The sequence below is a fragment of the Rhipicephalus microplus genome, chromosome X (genome assembly GCF_043290135.1).
Source record: "Rhipicephalus microplus isolate Deutch F79 chromosome X, USDA_Rmic, whole genome shotgun sequence".
In the NCBI taxonomy this organism is placed as follows: Eukaryota; Metazoa; Arthropoda; class Arachnida; order Ixodida; family Ixodidae; genus Rhipicephalus; species Rhipicephalus microplus.
In genome coordinates, this window is record NC_134710.1 from 7,182,469 (window position 1) to 7,201,374 (window position 18,906).

Consider the following 18,906-nt stretch of genomic DNA (forward strand, 5'->3'; position numbering starts at 1 on the left):
CACTCGTATCGTCCGTGAGCCTTGCTGCAGCACATGGACAATTAAAAGACAGTAGACATGCCTCACAAAAATAAAAAAAGCAAAACGTGGCGCAACAGCGGGCAAAGGGAGCGAGCCGAGGTGAGTCGGCGTAATAAAAAATAATAATAAGATCCATTGGGCAAGGAGGTGCCAGGTGTAGCTTGTGGAACTGCGGCAGATGAATGTAGGGGTGCGCATTACACGGGAGAAAAAACAAAATAATTGTGACGACTGAAGTTGGGGGTGCATTTATTACAGAAGTAATTGCGGTATATGATGCCCAAGTCAGCTTCAGCATGAAAAAAAAAAAAAAAAAGATTCAGTTCCCGAATTTTGTTTTGTGTGCTCCAAACCGCAGTTCCTCCTGCTTCAAATCTGCTGAAAAACAGATTTTTTCTGCTCCGAAAATTGCTCGAAATTTCGAACTGGCAGGACCACCACTGAGATTGCATCTCATAGATATCTATAGATTTTAGGCTGGGACCATTTGCCAAAAATATTGTATTCCGTAGAGATGTGTAAGTAAAAAACATGGTTCTATTGTTTCTGGATCTAATGTAACACCATTGTTCACAGGCATTAGGGCTTGCAACTTCTGGAGTAATTGGCTCACCATCAGCAGCCATCATCCCTCCACCTGGTCTGACCATTCCTACCTTGGTTCCCCCTGGACTTGTTGGAGCTCCAGGTGTCCTGCCACAGCCGGTGTTGGCTGCTAATGCACCGGGCATTATAACTGGTTAGTTATGCAATATATTTGTTCAAACACTGTTAAACCTGCCTTTAATGAACCTCCATACTGCCAATTCCTTAATATTCCAAATTTTTTCAATTTGCCGTTGTTACTCCATGGAAGCACATGCATTTGCAACCTCTATGGAACAAAATGACAGCGGGAGACATTCTTTATATAAAAAATTTTCGTCACGAAAAATTTAGGGGTTTTGCCCCGGATTTTGTCATTTTAGCTGGAGCATGCATCTTTTATGGTTTTCCCGCCGCCGATGAGGCAACGGTGGCGCACACAGCATGCTTGTGGCCCCGGCTACTCCTAGGCGAAAGCGAGCATTTGTTATTGCATGTGGGCGTGCGCGAGGTGGGCAGGTGGGCCTGCGTCCATTGAGCCGGCATTGCCACCATTCTTGCAGCCGTGGCCATATGCCCGGCCGTGCCCTCCCCCTCCCTCCAAACCAAAAACAAGAAAACTACTTTTGCGCTTTAGCGTTGGCAGTGCCACTCTTTGGTTAAGTGTGAACTGCAATTTAAATGACGGGTGATGCCATGTAGCGTTGTCATGCTTTTAGTTAGCGTCACATATGTAAGGCCACACTGCATATGGAAAGCGCTTTACTGAATAGTTTTCCGCAGTAGTTGTGTCGACGCCCTGTACCCGTGCATGGTTTCGGTGTGCACATAGAGTGGCCAGCGATGACATTCAGCTTCGCCTCTCTTTCTTTCTTTTTTTTTTATGCGGACAATTTTGGCTGTTGCACTGCTGCATATACCAAATTTGGTATTACGAGACGTGAATGGACGACAAACACAAATGTCGGGCGCAAACACGATAATCATGACATGTAAGTCATGTACGGCATAATTTATGTCTGCCTTGTAACGTTGTGCTGCTGTTAAAGTGACATATCAACCTTCCTCATTCGTGCTTTGCAAATCATCGATTCCCCCTGTACATGGAATCTGCCAATTTTTTTTCATCTGCTTCACCCTATAGCACTTATTCATTGTGGCAAAGCAGACCTTTAGACATTGCAGCACCGCCAAATGACTCTCGAACACCCGTATTCAAGCCTACCCTATAGCATTTATGCATTGGGGCAAAGCAGACCTTTAGACATTGCAGCATGGCCAAATGACTCTCGAACACCCGTATTCAAGCCTACGAGGTCGTAGACGTATCAGATGTGAAATTTTGGCTGAAGGTTTCAAAAATAGGACGCCGAAGAGTTTTAGCATGGAAACTTTCAAACTTTCTTATACATTAAGGTCCCTAAGGATGTTACTAAAGCGTTCGATTTGCAGGCATGTCTGAAAAGTTGGGCATCTGGAAAATCGGCGGTTATCTTCAGTCACATTTTAAGAGAGGGCTATGGTTTTAAATTTCGTTTGCTCTGTCTGCCAAATATGGTCAGGTTATCATTATACTGTATGGGGATGCCCAGCTTTCAACCCTATTGAACGGTCTGGTTAGCCCTGGGCGATATATTTTCTTCATACTTCATTATGCTTCAATAGCGTGCAGCACATTCTCATTTCATCAGTCGTGTGTCATGAACACAGTGTGTGTCATAAAATTGATTCTAGCAATATCTGCCCTGAAAGCCAGTATTGCTGCTCCAAAGTGCATTTATTCCTGCTCCAAAAGCTGCTCCCAAGCAGCCCAAGCCAGTAGCATCACTGCGTTCACTGTGCTGGCTACAAGGCGATAGCGGTGGTGTTTACTTCCTTCCTTCGTGTGGTTTGGCCGGCGCTACGCTGTTTTGGCACGTGATTTTCTGTTTTTGGTGGATGCGTGTGCAATGGGTGGTAGTTGGTACAGTCGCCGACCGATTTTTCGGACCTGGCGGGGACCGAAAAAAGTACGAAAAATCGAACAGTCCGAAAAATTCGTTTTCGCCAAAAATTTGAAGTTTATTGCATCAGGCAGGTTTAAAAAAGTCCTTGATGCTGCCTTGCCTCAAACTACGCTTGGAGGCAATTTGGTTTGCCCGTATTTGCGCCAAAGTGACATCGTCGTCGTAAACGCTCGACAAAATTGTCACCGCGTTGGCGATCTCCGCCGACGACGGCTGCGGGCGGTCGTCGTCGTCGTCATTCGAGCCGCTCTCCGGCTCCGGGACAACCTGGCGAAGAATTTCGTCGTCAGTGACCTCCGTGCACGAAACAATGTCGTCGTCCGCACGAGTGAAGTCTTTAAATGTCATTGTGGCAGGTAGATTCACTCCTACGCTGCGCAGGTCGCGCATTAGGTCCTCCCCGCTATCGGTGCCGTCCGGGTCGCTTACGTCCGGGTCATCCGCCTCGGGCTCTTCAGCAGCAGCGAACCCGGCATGCCTAAAGCAATGCGCGATGGTATCTGGCTTCACCGCCTTCCAAGCTTCGGCTAACATGTGGATGGCGGCCAGAATGTCGACCTTGTAGGCCTTCCCATTGTCAAGGCACAAGACGGTGCGGCTGAGCAGGTGGGCACGGTAGTGTGCCTTGATGTTTCGGATCATGCCTTGATCCATTGGCTGGAGCATGCTTGTGGTATTAGGCGGCAAAAATTCCAGCCAAATGGCCTCAAGGTTCGGCACGCTACTGTGCGCACCACAGTTGTCCACAAAAAGAGATTACCTTTCTGCTCTGTCGCGCAAACTTGTGGTCAAGTTTGTGTACGTAATGTTCAAACAAGGACTGAGTGATCCATGCCTTGGAATTACTCTCGTATTCAACAGGGAGGGTTCTCACAGCCTTAAAACACCTCGGGTTTCTCGCCTTCCCAATAACAAGAAGAGGCAGGTTCTCCGTACCAGTGGCGTTGGCACCTACCATGACTGTTATGCGCTCCTTGCTGAGCTTCCCACCGGCGCATGAATCCCCCGAAAATGATAGGGTACGATCCGGCAGCATCTTAAAAAAAAGTCCCGTCTCGTCACAGTTGAATATGTCCGAAGGAGCGTATTCTTTAAGCAAGGCTTGCAACTTCGTGGCACGGTAATTGGACACAATAGTCTGCTCCACCGCTCCACTTTCACCGCTCACTTTTTTGAACAAAATTCCGTGCCTCTTCTTGAAGCCACGAAGCCATCCGTCCGTAAATTTGAAATCCTCAATGCCCATTTTGACAGCGAACGACTCGGCCTTTTCTTTTAACAAATCTCCCGACACGGGCAGGTTCTTTGCCAAAACTCCTTTAAGCCACAACTGCAGAGCCTCTTCAAGGGCTGGATGAACGCCCTTACTGTCGTTCTTTTGGCTCTTGTTGTGTGAATTCTGGAACGCTGTCAAAATCTTAATGCAGTTTTTGACATAGTCGGATACCGTTTGCTTGGAGAGGTGGTATTCTTTGGCGACATCTAGCTGCGAACGTCCACTCTCTATTAGCTTGATTATGGCAGCTTTCTTCTCCATCGTCAGGGTCGTATACTTCCCACGCTTCTTCACACCACCTGGCTCCCGCGATGGCACAGATGGCGGAGCCATGGCACCGAGAACGCAAAATTCGATGCTGCAGATAGCCGCTGCGAAGCACACAACGTCTCGACGCTACGCGACACAACATGTGCAGAATGGCGACTGAAAAAAGCTGCAACGACAATAAAAGAATCCTTCTTTCGCCTCCTCCCCGTGCGATGTGATGACGATAGTGCTGACCGAAGACGAAAAAACGGCATCCATCACCGCGTCTTTTAAAAAGCAAACACGGCCTCCGAAACTTAAAATATGGCATGCGCATTTCCAATCTCGGAGGCAGGAAAGGCATCTGAAGACCAAGCTTAGCCAAGCCGACAGAAAGTCCAACATGGCGGCGTTCACAATGGCTTGGGGCGTGGCACAAAACGAGCAATTTAGTCCGAAAAATCGAACTTTCAGGGGCAAATTCGCCCGAAAAATCGGTCAAAACAATGCATTAGCTCTATGGGATCCCTGACGGTACATTTATGAAGTCCGGAATATCCAACAAGTCCGAGTTTTTGGAGTCCGGAAAATCGGTCGGCGACTGTATTTCGTTGCGGGCTGCACAAACCACTCACACAAGACGCAGTGAGTTTGCTACAGGTTACGCGCTATCTTGGAGATGTAGTTTCGTGCGTCCGGCAGCACGCACGCCGTCTGGCAACTTGAGACGAAAATTGCAGAGTGGTTGATATCTGTTCCGAAAGGTGCCGCCACCCTACCTGCTAATCTTACTTTTTGGGCATTCCACAGGTAATCAAATAATCAGATCAGGAACCTGGGTAATGTCATGCTACCGAAGGTTGTGGGACTGTGGATGGGTGGTTAAAACTGCGTTTCACTGAGCCACAGTGATCTGCAGTAATTCACAGCTTTAACGTGTTGTAATAAATTACACAGTTTACGCAGAGGACTTAAATCAGTCTGTAAATGACCCTTAAGACTTGGTGTACTGGTGCACTGTCTTTGTACACAGTTTACGCAGAGGGCTTAAATCGATCTGTAAATGACCCCTTAAGACTTGGTCCGCTGGTGCACTGTCTTTGTACAAAATCGTCAGAACTTTTTCAGGGTCCACCAGTTCTCAGCCGACTAGTTGAACCATTGCTGGACATGACAAGCAGTTTGCTGTTTTCAGTGGTGCCACTGGGAGCGGTCATAATGCACGCCCTATCAAATGTAGAGCACTATGGCTATGTGGTCGCAATTTTGGGCACTAGGTGCTCAATACATGTCCGCAGCACTATTCCCTTCAGCGCGCACATGTTTTCAGTGTAGTTGCTGGTGATGTCACAATGAAACGAGGAAAGACGAGTAACAAAAATTTCGAAAGTATGCACTACTGGACCAGCCAGCGTGTGCAGTGTTAATGTGGAGGTAATTTATTGCTCTTCCCTTCAATGACTTTCTTGGGGAAGTAGTCATGATCAACTGCATTATTGAGGAAAGCTAGTATGGGTCACTCATCCCGTGTCTGCACGCAAAAACAGTGGTTGACATGCACTGATGTAATGCAGGTGTGACGCCTATGCCACCAACAGCTGCTCTCATCCCTCCACCAACCATTGTTACCACACTGCCCATGGCAGTGTCTAAACCTGACTTGCTCAGTGCTGCGGCAGCCCTGGCTACGACAACGACGACGGTTGAAGGTGTGCTGAGCCAAACCACCTTTAGCCAAGCAGCACTGAGCCAGGCTATGCTGAACCAGGTTGTGCTGAACCAGGCTGTTCTGAAGCAGCTACCCACCCAGGCCAGTGCTGCAGGCGAGGCACCCAAGGAGGAGGATGACCTAGCCAAGAAAATTGCTGAAGAGCTCGAACCACAAACACTGCAGCAGCAGGAGAACATAATGATCAAGGGTACCAATGCACGGCATATGCTCATGAGGAAGCTGATGCGGCGCACAGAGGTAAGGGACTCCAATGTGACTTTTTTCTCGCCTACCCCAGTTTACCCATTGCAGTGTAAATTGAGCTACAGTAGACTCCTTTTAAGACGAACTTCAAGGGACCTCGTTCATTTGTTCATCTTATCAGAGTACCCTCAAAAACGAAATGCTAACAAGCCAAGCACACCTAAATATGTAGCTTGAGAACACTGGATGAAGTATACTTACAATATGAAGGAAGGAAACAAGAAAAAGCTTGATAAAAACTATGCTTTCAAGTAGAGTATTTAGACTAATCTAGTGAGTACAGTCGAGCCCGCTTATAACGAACCTGAGCGCAACGCGGCATCTGTTTGCTGTATCCCGAAGTTTGTAGTAAATGAAACGCAGCTTTTAAAAAAAGTTGCGAGTGAAAACGCAAACTTTTTTGCCCCCAAAAGTCCGCGATGCATGGGTTTCGAAGAGCAGGAGCGATAATGGCGGTCTCGAGTTCATTTAAAGCGGCAGGGTGCTCGTTCCTTGAGGCCCGTGGCATAAGCTGCATGAGGCACTGGCTCCAAAGTTTCGTTGTTCTTGCAATCGGATTCCTCCAAAACGCTCTCACCACGTACTTCATTCACAATGCCCCAATCCGTGCACGGTTCCGCAGTGTCGGCATCATCATCGGCCGCAATTAAACCATCGCAACAGATGTCCCACCCGCTCTCCCAAGTCGGAGTCGACGACGCGCTGCCACAAATTGCCGCCGCAGTGGTCCTGTTCGGAAGCTTCAGGCTCTGCATCGGGCCCAACGTCGACGAAGTCGGCGTCGCGGAAACAGTTTCGCACGCATGTAGTCGTCACCGCTGCCCACGAAATATTCACCATCTCCACAGTTGAATACTGAGACGCCCGCAGTGGCAAGTTGGCTGCCAGGAGGTCAACAGCTATGAGCAAGCGCTCCGCAACGCGGCACCTAACGCGTGGATTACGCTCAAGCCAAGCGGTCACACTTTCGACGTTTTGTTGAGGGGCAGGAAAAAGCGTGCTAGTCCTCCCATCGGCCATCATGACCACACGCACACCAAGAGCGAGCAAGGCGTGCACAGGCGATACAGATGCCAGAACGCGTGGAACAGCTCTGGGCTCGTTTCCAGTCAGAAAAATGCAACTAATTCGAGGGAACGTGGCGGGCGTCACGGAGCGGTGGAGACGGGCGAAGGGGTTGTGATCAATAGAGGAGAGTAGACTTGCGAGAGAAGGGCAAGGATTAGGATAAAGAGAGGGGAGGATGTAGTGGGAGGGCAATCTTGAAAACCAAAACACACGGGAAGGAGGTAGGTTGAGTAGCTTGCTTGAAAGGTCCGCGAAAATCACATATCGAAAAACTTGGAAAGAGTGCCTGCGCGCACAGAAGTCAAAGCATGGCCGCCTGGATCGGTGCGCGCGGCGGTGTTCGAAGAATCGGTGGCCACAGTCATAAAATCGTCTTGTTGCGCCGGTGGTTTTGCGTAGCCTCACGAACTTTGATATTTGATATTTCGCGATTCGTTCCACACTAATTAACAACCGTTTTCGCGCTTCCGCACGTGTGCGGAAGGCATGCTGAGTCAAGTGCGAAGTGAGCGAGAACAAGTCCTAAACACGAAACGAATCGCAGATTATCAGAGTCTGTGGGGTAGTGTACGCGTGCGCACTAAACGCAGACGATCAGATACAGTCGGTGGCACTAAACGCAGACGATCAGATACAGTCGGTGGCCGATGATGTTGGCAAATGGTCTGGTCACTCCAGGCCGGCGACGCCAACGACAGTCATCATCATCATCAGCCTGACTACGTTCACTGCGGGACAAAGGCCTCTCCCATGTTCCGTCAGTTAATCCGATCCTGTGCTTGCTGCTGCCAATTTATACCCGCAAACTTCTTTATCTCATCTGCCCACCTAACCTTCTGTCTCCCCCTAACTCGCTTGCCTTCTCCGGGAATCCAGTCAGTTACCCGTAATGTCCAGCGGTTAACCTGTCTACGCACTACATGCCTGGCCCATGTCCATTTTCTCTTCTTGATTTCAACTATGATATCCTTAACCCCTGTTTGTTCCCTAATGCACTCTGCTCTCTTCTTGTCTCTCAAAGTTACACCTACCATTTTTCTTTCCATTGCTCGCTGCGTCGTCCTCAATTTAAGCTGAACCCTCTTTGTAAGTCTCCAGTTTTCTGCTCCGTAGCTAAGTACCGGCAAGATACAGCTGTTATGTACCTTTCTTTTGAGGGATAGTGGCAATCTACCTGTCATAATTTGGGAGTGCTTGCCAAATGTGCTCCACCCCATTCTTATTCTTCTAGTTACTTTAATCTCGTAGTTCGGCTCCGCGGTTATTACCTGCCCTAAGTAGACATAATCTTTTACAACTTGAGGTACACTATTACCCATCTCGAAGCGCTTCTCTTTTCCGAGGTTGTACATTACTTTCGTTTTCTGCAGATTCATTTCAAGACCCACCTTTCTGCTCTCCTTGTCTAACTCCGTAATCATGAGTTGCAATTCGTCGCCTGAGTTACTCAGCAATGCTATGTCATAGGCGAAGCGCAGGTTACTAAGGTACTCTTCATTAACTCTTATCTCTAACTGTTCCCATTCTAGGCTTCTGAGAACCTCCTGTTAGCATGCGGTAAATAGTATTGCGTAGATTGTGTCCCCCTGCCTTACACCCTTCTTGATTGGTATTCTAATGCTTTCTTTATGAAGCACTATGTACCAACGACAGTACCAGCGATCAAAAACAGGGTAGATGGCAGACCGGTCTTCGAAATATCAGTGGCAGTGTGATAACACGGGCCTCGTCTTGCGATGCGGGGTGCTCAAAGTAGCAGTGTGACAAAGGACGGAAGAGTGCGTAACAAGAAGCAGTTGGGGCATGGAGGAAGGAAACAGCTTTCCTTCCTCCATGGGAGGGGGGTAGAGCGGCAACTATAGGGTTGCAGAGGCAGGGTAGGCGTTTAACAATAAGAATGTATGGGCACCTCGCCGATGCCTGATCGGTGGTCGAAATTGGTTTCCCTGTAAGTCAGCAGACCGCTGACTCCATTCACTGTAACCGATCAGCGGCACTCGGTGACTTTCTCAGTTCGTCATCAAGACTATAATGTTCGGTGCGCAGAATCTTCGTCATTGTTGGTCGCTGCGAGAGTTTGTCTTAACAGAAAAGTTGTGTTACATGGTTCATCTTAAGTAGATTTTTTTTGCAACGAGTGTATGGGAAACCAAACAAACACTCCCGTGTTGTTCATCTTAAGGGGGGACGCGGCCCTTGAAAACCGAAAAATCGCGAAAAAGTCGGTTTTTGAAAAAAACACATTTTTGGGTTGTATGTCTCATAAACTACCTATTCTGTAATTATCAGCACCTAATTCAACCGCAAAGTGCAAAAAAAATACTATTTTCGAGGCCGCCGCGGCGTCCAAAACAGGCGCAAATCCCGAAATCAAACCAAACTTTGCGCGCGCGCCACTCCCGGACCATGCGGTCGTCCCGCGCCATCTTGGTGTTGTTTTGACCGTGAATTCTTTCTCTCTCGTTCGCCGCCTTGCAAAATGGCGTCGGCAGCACAGTTGAGACGCTATTGGCGTTTTCCCACGATGCGATGCGGTGCGCTGATTGGCTAGAGCAGCGCATTCATATCTCGCGGGAGAAAGCGTGCCCGCCATTGGCTGCTGTGCAGCAGCGGGGGCGGTCGCTCCTCTCGATGGCGCGTCCAGCGCGCTCGCTTCGTTGTTGCTCTCTGCTCCGTCCGCCTCGACAGACGTCTGCTTATGAGCCGCTCTCGCCTTGTGCTATCTTTTCGATCATTTTCTCTCGTTTTTTTTTTCTTTTTGCACTAGTTCTGTGCCTTTCGTCTTTGTTGTTGTGGGCGATGCCGGCAACGAAGCCGAAGTCAGTGCGGAAGTCCGGTGCGTGGAGGCGCACTATGCGGCTTGTACGATCATCGAAATTCCGCTATTCTGCTGCGGGTGCCGACTGCGTAGACGCTTGCAGCGACAGAACTGTGTTGTCGGCTGTCGCCAGTCGAGTATCCGACACATCGAGTGTGGCTGGAGCCGCAAATGCACCGAGTGTTTCCGAGATCGCCGGGATCGACATGTGCTCCGAATCGATGCCATCCAGTGTGACACCGAGTGCTTCTGATATCGCCGGACCCAGCACTTCGTCTGAATCGGTGCCATCGAGCGTGACACCGAGTGCTTCTGATATCGCCGGACCCAGCACTTCGTCTGAATCGGTGCCGCCATCGAGCGTGAGTGGACCGTCGCTTCATCTGCGGACACGTTTCCTAACGAAGGAAGAAATCGATGCAAATGCGAAACGTCGTGACGCCGTTCGCGCTGAACTCGAGTCTACGCCGGCGACGCAGAAGAAATTTCAACTGATGCAGCCGGCTCTTGCACCTGCAGTGACAAGTGAGGGCGAACATTTTTCGCTCGTTCAAATGAACATCTTTAACGTCGTGCTCAGCCGCACAGTGTGCAAAGAATGTTTGAAAGGTGCTATGACTGTCCGAGAGAGCACCAAGCTTGGACTTGCAGCAAAACTTGAAGTCGTGTGCGCCTCTTGTGGCACCGTCGATAAATTATGGACATCACCTCGCAAAAAGGACACGCAGGCCTTCGATGTAAATGTCCGCGCCATAATGGCTATAATGCAAATAGGCAAGGGGCAAACAGCTCTTAATGACTTTTGGGCTGCCATGAACGTCTCTTACAGAGGTCTTCACCACAAGACGTTTCAAAAGCACTTGAAAGAGATGTTCAGGAAGCCAGAGGCCACCGCTTTGGGGAAGTTTTATGCTGATTCTGCCACAGCAGTGATCAAAACATATAAAGAAATGGACCCCAGCTTCTGCAAGGACATCACTGTAGTGTACGATGGCACATGGCATAAGCGGGGTCACACATCACACATCGGAGTGGGATCGGTAATTGACTTCTTTACAGGTCTCATCTTGGATGCTGTAGTTCTTTCAAACCACTGCCATGGATGCCAAACAGGGCCCAAACCTGGAGATGCAGCATACGAAAGCTGGCGGAAGCACCACATTTGCCAGAAAAACACAGACGCAAAATCGGGAAGCATGGAAGTGGAGGCAGGCTTGACTCTCTTTGGGCAGTCTGTATCCAAGCATGGCCTGCGGTACACCACTCTTGTGTCCGACGGAGACAGCCGTACCTTCGCTGCCCTCACAGAAGAGAATGTGTACGGGCTAGTGCCAATTGTAAAAGAAGAATGTCTGAACCATGTTCAGAAAAGGATTGGAAGTGCTCTTCGAAACATTGTGCAGAAAAGTGATAAGCCACTGAGCGGGAAGGGGAAGCTGACTAAAGCCCTCATTGAAAAGCTGACAGGATATTATGGTTGGGCCCTGAGAAACAATTCAACTGACCTAACAGCCATGCAGCGTGCAGTGATGGCAACATATCACCACGTCACATCGACTGACCAGGACCCTCACCATGAACTTTGCCCAGAGGGGGCTCAATCGTGGTGCTGCCATAGAGCTGCAGAGGCAAAGCGTGAGCCACAGCCAAAACATAAACACAGCCTACCGGACTATGTCGCTGCAGCTATGCTGCCCATCTACGAAAGACTGTCACAAAAGTCGCTTCTTCAGCGCTGCCTGGGAGCGAAGACGCAAAATGCATCAGAATCATTCCACTCCATTCTGTGGTCTCTGATGCCGAAGGAACAACACTCATCCTTGATCGCGGTAGAAACAGCACTGCATGAAGCAGTGCTGCGCTACAATGCCGGCTGCTGCAAAGCAACCCAAGTGATATCGGACTCCATTGGACTTCAACCAGGTTATCTAGCCATCCAGCGAGCTCGTGAAAAAGACGCTTTACGCCTAAAAAAGAATTCTAAAAAACACCAAGAGAAGATGGAGGCCAGGCAAAAGAAGAAAAGAGTGCGCCAGGACACTTCTAGCTACTGTGCTGGAGCTTTTTGAAGAAAACACGTGTTTTGAACTTTCTCGGCCTGTTTTCTCAGAACGGATTTTTTTGCTAGTTGTGGTGCTGAGGAAAGCAAGAATTCGAAAACCGTTCATCAGATTTGTGTGCGTTTTTTTTATTCTGTTCCTGAATGACCTTGCAAGGGCATAACAAGCTCCTTTTTTTGAAAATTGGTGCTGTTAATTTATAATACACAATTAATTTTTGATGAATCTGGTCATTACTGGTTACATCAAATTCAAAGTTGCGTGAAAATTTGGGGGGGGGGGGGGGGGGGATTAAAAAAAACGGCTTTGTAGCGCCCTGGGATAGCTATCAAGGAATGACCACAATGAATTTCAGCTTTCTACTATGTCCTGGGATTTCTCACGACTCTTCCTCAGGCACCCATGTGAAGCACCCAGTTAAACCTCAATAACTCTGGAACTAAGAAACACAGCTTCGTGAAACTTAGCAGTTGTGCTAGTTTTATTGTAGTGAACAACCCCTGAAAGTTTCATCCAGATATCTTAAAAAATAAAAAAGTTGGGTCTCCAGGGTAGCCTCCCCCCTTAAGCAAGAATTCGTCTTAATAAGAGAGTTCGTCTTAAAGAGAGTTCACTGTAATTGCAAAGGTTTCGGGATTTATTGACCACATCATCCCTTACTGATATATAGGTTATAGCATAAAAATAATTACATTTAGAAACCAGGCAGTATACAGTAGCAAGAATATAGTACTGCTCCGAACTTTTTAAAGTACCGTAAGAATGGGAATATAGGTCGAATTAAAAAAAAACGCAATGAAAAGTCGACCCTCGTCTTATATACCGGTCATTGGCTGAAAAAAATGTAGAAGTCTGACAATAATGGGCAGCTGAAGTCGAAAGCTTCCATTGCCATTATGAGCATCAGCAGTGGCGTCGTTGGGCAAGTCTAAGCAAAGCCTACAGTGTTGTAGCAACATCATTTTGCCTAGGTTATCTAACCTCATTTTGCCTTGGCTATCTGCTGTTTTCTTTTTTCTATTTCTTTCAGAAATTAAGGGTATTCGATGGCAGTTTATGATAGGCTTTAAGAAAAAAGTTATTGAGTATGCCGAAGCGCACGGCAACCTGGCAGCATAACGAGAATTTGGTGCATCAGAGATAATACTGGAGGAGCCAAAACATCGTTTCGTGGACAGACTGCAATGCACCCCGAACTAGCTACACTACTCGCCGAATTCGTCTGGGAGCTACGTGCAAGGTCGCTACCCATACCAGTGGAATGCATCCGCGTGAAAGCTTTTGAGATAGCGGGCAACTCTGGGCTTACGAGGGTGCAGTTCAAGGGATGGTCATCGTGGGTGCGCTGATGTATGAAAAAGAAGGTTTTCGCGCTAAGGCGGCGTGCTTTCGTCTTTCTACAAATGCTGCATCAGTAACGTATTGGATGGAATGGAGGACGATGCACTCTGGGATGTAACTAGTGAGAAACAGGCATCGTTGGACTTGAGTTCGGACGAGTCTGAGTGACAGCACTTTGTGGCTTTCTGGCATTTAAATACATTAGATTAGTGTCCAGATAAAAAGAAATGTCACTATAGTGCAGCTCGTTCTGTCGTATATTTACCAAGGTAAGGGTGTGCCCCGCCGCGGTGGTCTGGTAGCTAACCCCCGAATGCAGAGATGTTACTTGGCCGCGTCTTCGACTTGACTTGAGCAAGTCGGCGCGAAGCAAGCAGCGGACTTGAAAACGCTCAAGTCGGCCTTCGCGTTTCATAGATGCTCAGGCTGTCTTGCTTGGTCAAGTCAAGAACGAGCTTCAAACTAGAAACGCGCTGCTCGCCTGCTAACGAGGTTAATAATGAAGTTGTTCGCGTAAGGCATGCATCACACCAAAAAAAGACCATACGTTTTAAAATAACTATAAAAACTAAGGGCTACAAGCATATTCTTGCCAATTTACGGCTAACGAGCGGCACGTGGTGCCTGCCACCACAGCGATGCGCAGTATTGCTTCTGTAAAGCGTTCGTTGCCCGCTGGTTTTAGTGGCCACCCAAATGCGGTGGGTTTCTCCATGGTTGCTTGTTTGGAGGAGAAACAAGCATCGCGTTTGGTTCTTTCGTCGTTTTTTTTTTTTTTTTTCTCAATTGAACGCCATGGCATGTATTTGTGCTGACCTGGCTCACGAGGTGACACGATTTTCACGGTATTTGCCTTACTGTTCGCCTGTGTGCATGCCTGTAATGGCTAGGTCGCAGTTATTATGAAAAAAAAAACAAGTTCTGGGAACAAATGTGATTCGTATCCTTTTGTTGAGCTTGTTAAACAAGAGAAAAAGCGGGGGTCAGGGACATTGTTGCCCTCAACAGAATTTTGTCTCGCGGGGTGCAGCAATGTATCGCTGCACGATGGTGACGCGGATAAAAAAACCCGTGATAGGGGCACCTCTTTTTTATGTGTGTGTAATGTTACGTAGGGTTGCGTTACAAGCGATGCTTTTCTGAGCAAGAAACAGCGCCCTAGATGGAACGAAAGGATAGACGAGGCACACGGACACAGCACCGAGTCAATTTTTTTTTTACCGAAAGAGACGGAAAATGTCGTCGTGTTGTAGAAACACAGAAATAGCCTTTGCGGTTGCGGAACACTTCGGCGTTGTCGACACCGGGGCTATTAATACGCACGTGTGTGTAGTCGACACAACCTGTAGCGCAAAAGAACTCAGCCACTTCATAACAGTCCGCCGGCTGCGGAAAGCGCACCAGCATCGCGTACAGGTGCTTTGCGATGAGTAGCGTAACTTTTCTGACTGCACGGCACACTGTCGACTACGGAATGCGGACGAAATTTCCGGTGACTGGTTGGTATGTGCCGCCAGCGCTGTAAAACCTGAGAGCCATCAGTAGCTGTAACACTGGATGCACGGGCTGTCTTCGGTTGTCCCCACTTTCACGGAGCGGCAACATAACGAGCAGCTGCGCCACGGCGTTCTTCATGAATCTGTACCTAGCGTGGAATTGTTGCTCGTCGTACAACTCCATCGGATTTCCTTGGTCACGTAAAGCGGTTCCAAGAATCTTCGGCAGGCAGTGCGCCTCAAAAAATGCTACGCTTATGGCGAGGCAAGCAAACTCAAAAGCGGCCACGTTTCACGCGACGTCCATTCGAGAGGTGGCCATGTTGGAATAACGCGTCAAGTCGCTTTCAAGCTAGCCCCGCAGCTGACTTGACTTGAAACTTGTCCTGACTTCGACCGAGCCAAGTCGCCTTCAAGTCATCCGCAAGTTCGAGAACGATTTATGGCGACCGGCAAGACTGTCTTGAGTCAAGAACGAGTCAAGTACGAGTCGAGTAACATCTCTGCATTCGGGGGTAAGGCACTCTGCTGCTGACCCGCAGGTCGCAGGATCGAATCCCGGCTGCGGCGGCTGCATTTCCGATAAAGGGGGAAATATTGTAGGCCCGTGTGCTCAGATTTGGGTGCACGTTAAAGAACCCCAGTGGTCGAAATTTCCGGAGTCTTCCACTACGGCGTCTCTCATAATCATATGGTGGTTCTTGGACCTTAAACCCCACATATCATCATCATAAGGTTTGAAGGGAATTCGAAGTGAATAGTTGTTTAGTTCAAAAATTGAATTTAATAGTATCTATCGTACATTATATATAAAAATGAGCTTATTCATCATGACCCTACTAACCTGAGGAAGCAGGACTAGCTGGGGTGATAGGTTGCTTGAAAGCGGCACCAATGTGTGTATAAATGTGCCTTCTTTTGCCTTGTTTTGAGTTTCACTAGTTTCACTCGCATCCAACTAACATGCAGAAATTTTTTGTTTGAGACAAGACGTGCAGATGTAATACAAGGGATACAAGGGAACTGGAAGCAGCTTTGAAAAAATTTGTTGCAGGATTTCACTTATAATGCATGTGAGCAAATGTGAAGTACTATTGAAAAGTAAATTACTATTTAAAATTTACTATACAGTCGAACCCCGCTATAGCAGAACTCACGGGGCGCGTAAAATATTTCGTTGGAGCGAGAATTTTCTTGCACTGAAATCGAAAAAAAAAATATATAGCTTATCTGAGCTAGCAAAACAAAGGAACATTTATTTCTAAAATTAAAAAAGTGTTTCCAGCAGCGTCAGGACGCGATTCACAGTCATGCATAGCAAGGCCATGATGAAAACCATGCTTAAACAATGCCTACAACCGTTTTCGTAAACATACCAAACAATTGCATTAACGCGTTAACACCAGCAGCTGTCCTCCGTCATGTGCATCAGACAACGCCGAGATGGAGGCATGGTATCGTGGAGCGGTGACTTTTGCCTTATTCTATACCATTCTTATCATCCATCACTTGCAGCTAGCTGATTTGGTTGATAATGCGGACAAACAGCCGCTCTGATTAAGTACCACACTGGCCAAGCGCGAATCAAACGATAAGCATTAGAATCGGAAAAGGCATCGCTCCGCGGTTGCACGCAGCAGCTGCGTGAAGAAAACCAGAAAACCATGAACTGAGCGACTGAGCTTCAGCTTTGGATCGTCTGCGGCTCGAAAGCAAGCCAGTGGCAAAAGCAGGGCCATTCTCCATGGAGCAGGGCAGTCTCATTGCCATCGCTATCAAGCAATGGCGGCGCCCATGCTTGCTGAACAGCGGCGGTTTCTGGTGGTGCCAACGCGTGTTTTAGACTTCGTCGGCGTATTTTCAGGTTCTCAAAATGCATGAAAGTGTTAAAGATTTGGTTTCCTGTATAGCAATAAATATGTGAGCCTGGAATCGCATCGTGAAAATTCGTTGAAGTGGTACGACAGAAGAAAAAGTGTTTGTTGTGGCGACATCATTTATGCATCGACTGCTACGGACTGCTGATGGGGAACCGTGAATTTTTCTTCGTAGCGGAAATTTCGTTGAAGCAGGGTTCGTTGTAGCAGGGTTCAACTATATGGGCCACTTCCACTAACGTCTGCTGGTAACCGCTGGGCCATCGTCGATGTGGACGACCTCGCGCGATACGCCGAAATTGCCGCTGACAGTAAAAGCGTGACAGTAAAAATGTTCATTTAAACCTGAAAGGGGCGGGGCCCCACTTCATGGTTTTTTTTTTTTTTTTTTTCCAGGGAAAAAAAAAATCGATGAAAAAGTGGCTGTCACATGCAAATTGATATGAAACTGCAGGCAGCATTCAGCACAGCACCAGCATTTTTTTTTCAGGGGAGGGGGCTAACAATGATTATATCACCCTCTCCCGCTCCATCATGTTTCTCATTAGCCTGAAAAAGAAAAGAAAAAAAAAGTGCCGGCACTGCGTCGAATGCTGCCTGCAGTCCTGTATCGCTTTTGCACGTGATGGCTGTTTTTTTATTGGTCATCTTTTTTTTTACTTTTATTTTACCATTACATAATGTCCATAGTAGTCACCAGTAGCCTGTTCAAGCAATCTTCGTGCATGAGCAGTCTTTGATAATTCTTTGAACTTACATTTAAGGGCACTAAAAACACCACACCTTAGGCAACAGTCACGGTTTTTTTTTATTTCTTGCAATATAAACAAAGGTAGGAAAAAATTGAGCAGTGCAGTGATCTTACTGCAGATTGAAACTTTTATTGTTTTTAGATAAGATAAAAAGATTTCTTCTAGAGTTACTATTTAAAAGTTTATTAAAAAGGGCCCTCTAACACTTTTTGAGCACCAATTTTTTCTGGTGTTTTGCTTTGAGTGATGGCTGAGGAAATTTTTAGCTCTTCCAAGCACTGTTATCAAATGATTTTGTATTTTAATCCCGACATGAAATCACTGCGTCAGCACATAGTGGCGCTCGCCAGAACTATTGCTGGCGGAAATGACGACGGAGGGCGCAAGCCTAGGATTGAGTAAATGTAACGTTAGAAGCAATTTTGGTGGGAGATCGAAACTGAGGTTACTAATGTGCTTCATTTCTCCATTCATTACTTTTATCGAATCCCAAACAGACGTGGCTGCAACAAAAAAGATCACTGCGACTACAAATCACAGCAGAGACGCTGGCTACCCTTTTGCTTCTGGATTTTTGGTTTGTGCGAGTCTGATGTCCATACAAAACACTTCTCTGTCCAATTATGCTACCTCTGCGCCAATCGCGCCAAATTGCACCCAAGTGCCTGGACTGCTGCATCCTGCTACATTTCCTCAAATATTAGTGAGTCTGTGCCTAACCTGCGCCAAAGGGTGTATGCTGACTTTGAGAAACGAACTACTTCAGGTTCTCCCATTGAAAGGGACATCGCGGTGCACCTGGATACGACGCTATTCGAGCTCAGCCAAGAGGGAAAGAGAGAAACAACTTTCTTGAAGTAAAAGAGGTTTTTCCACAGAGGGAAGGTGGTTAGGTTGTGGCCTGGAGCTGGATCTTGAGGCTCAGAATAGGCAAGAGAAACTTCGCCTAACGTCATCATTGTGCACGATACAGTGAACGGCCTGATTTTTCGGACTTCTTAGAGACTGCAAAATTGTTGAAAAAATCGGGGTCGAAATGAACGAATTGATGCTTGTTTATTCTGCTGAAGTGGTCAAATTACCACAGCCACATCTAAAAGAGCTCTAATGTCTCCCAGTACACTTATTAAGTATTTTTGGCGCATGCCTGGGTTCTCGTGAATGCATTCTAAATTAACTAGTACATGCGAATACCAATTGCAAATTTGTGTCTTGTAACGAGTGCTGGCGGTACCCGTAAAGCGCAGAATCAAAGAGTGGACGACTCATGCAGCTTTCCCAATGCATGGGTGCACGTACACAATGGGCTATTAGTATACGAAAATCCCAAACGGCAAACAGAATTTTGCTGCCATGTGTAGCCGATCGGTCTTAGTTGTGTG

The 18,906-nt window shown here is 47.5% G+C and overlaps 1 protein-coding gene across 7 annotated transcripts in view; it reads left to right on the top strand.

Moving 5' to 3' along the window:
• Positions 1-18,906, top strand: part of hfp (Poly(U)-binding-splicing factor hfp) — a 117,685-nt gene that overhangs the window by 82,303 nt on the left and 16,476 nt on the right. For all 7 annotated transcript variants that reach the window (XM_075881755.1, XM_075881756.1, XM_075881761.1 and 4 more), the window contains 2 exons: positions 598-760; positions 5,712-6,106. In XM_075881755.1, coding sequence (XP_075737870.1) covers positions 598-760; positions 5,712-6,106 — 558 coding nt within the window. The remainder of the gene's footprint in view (positions 1-597; positions 761-5,711; positions 6,107-18,906) is intronic.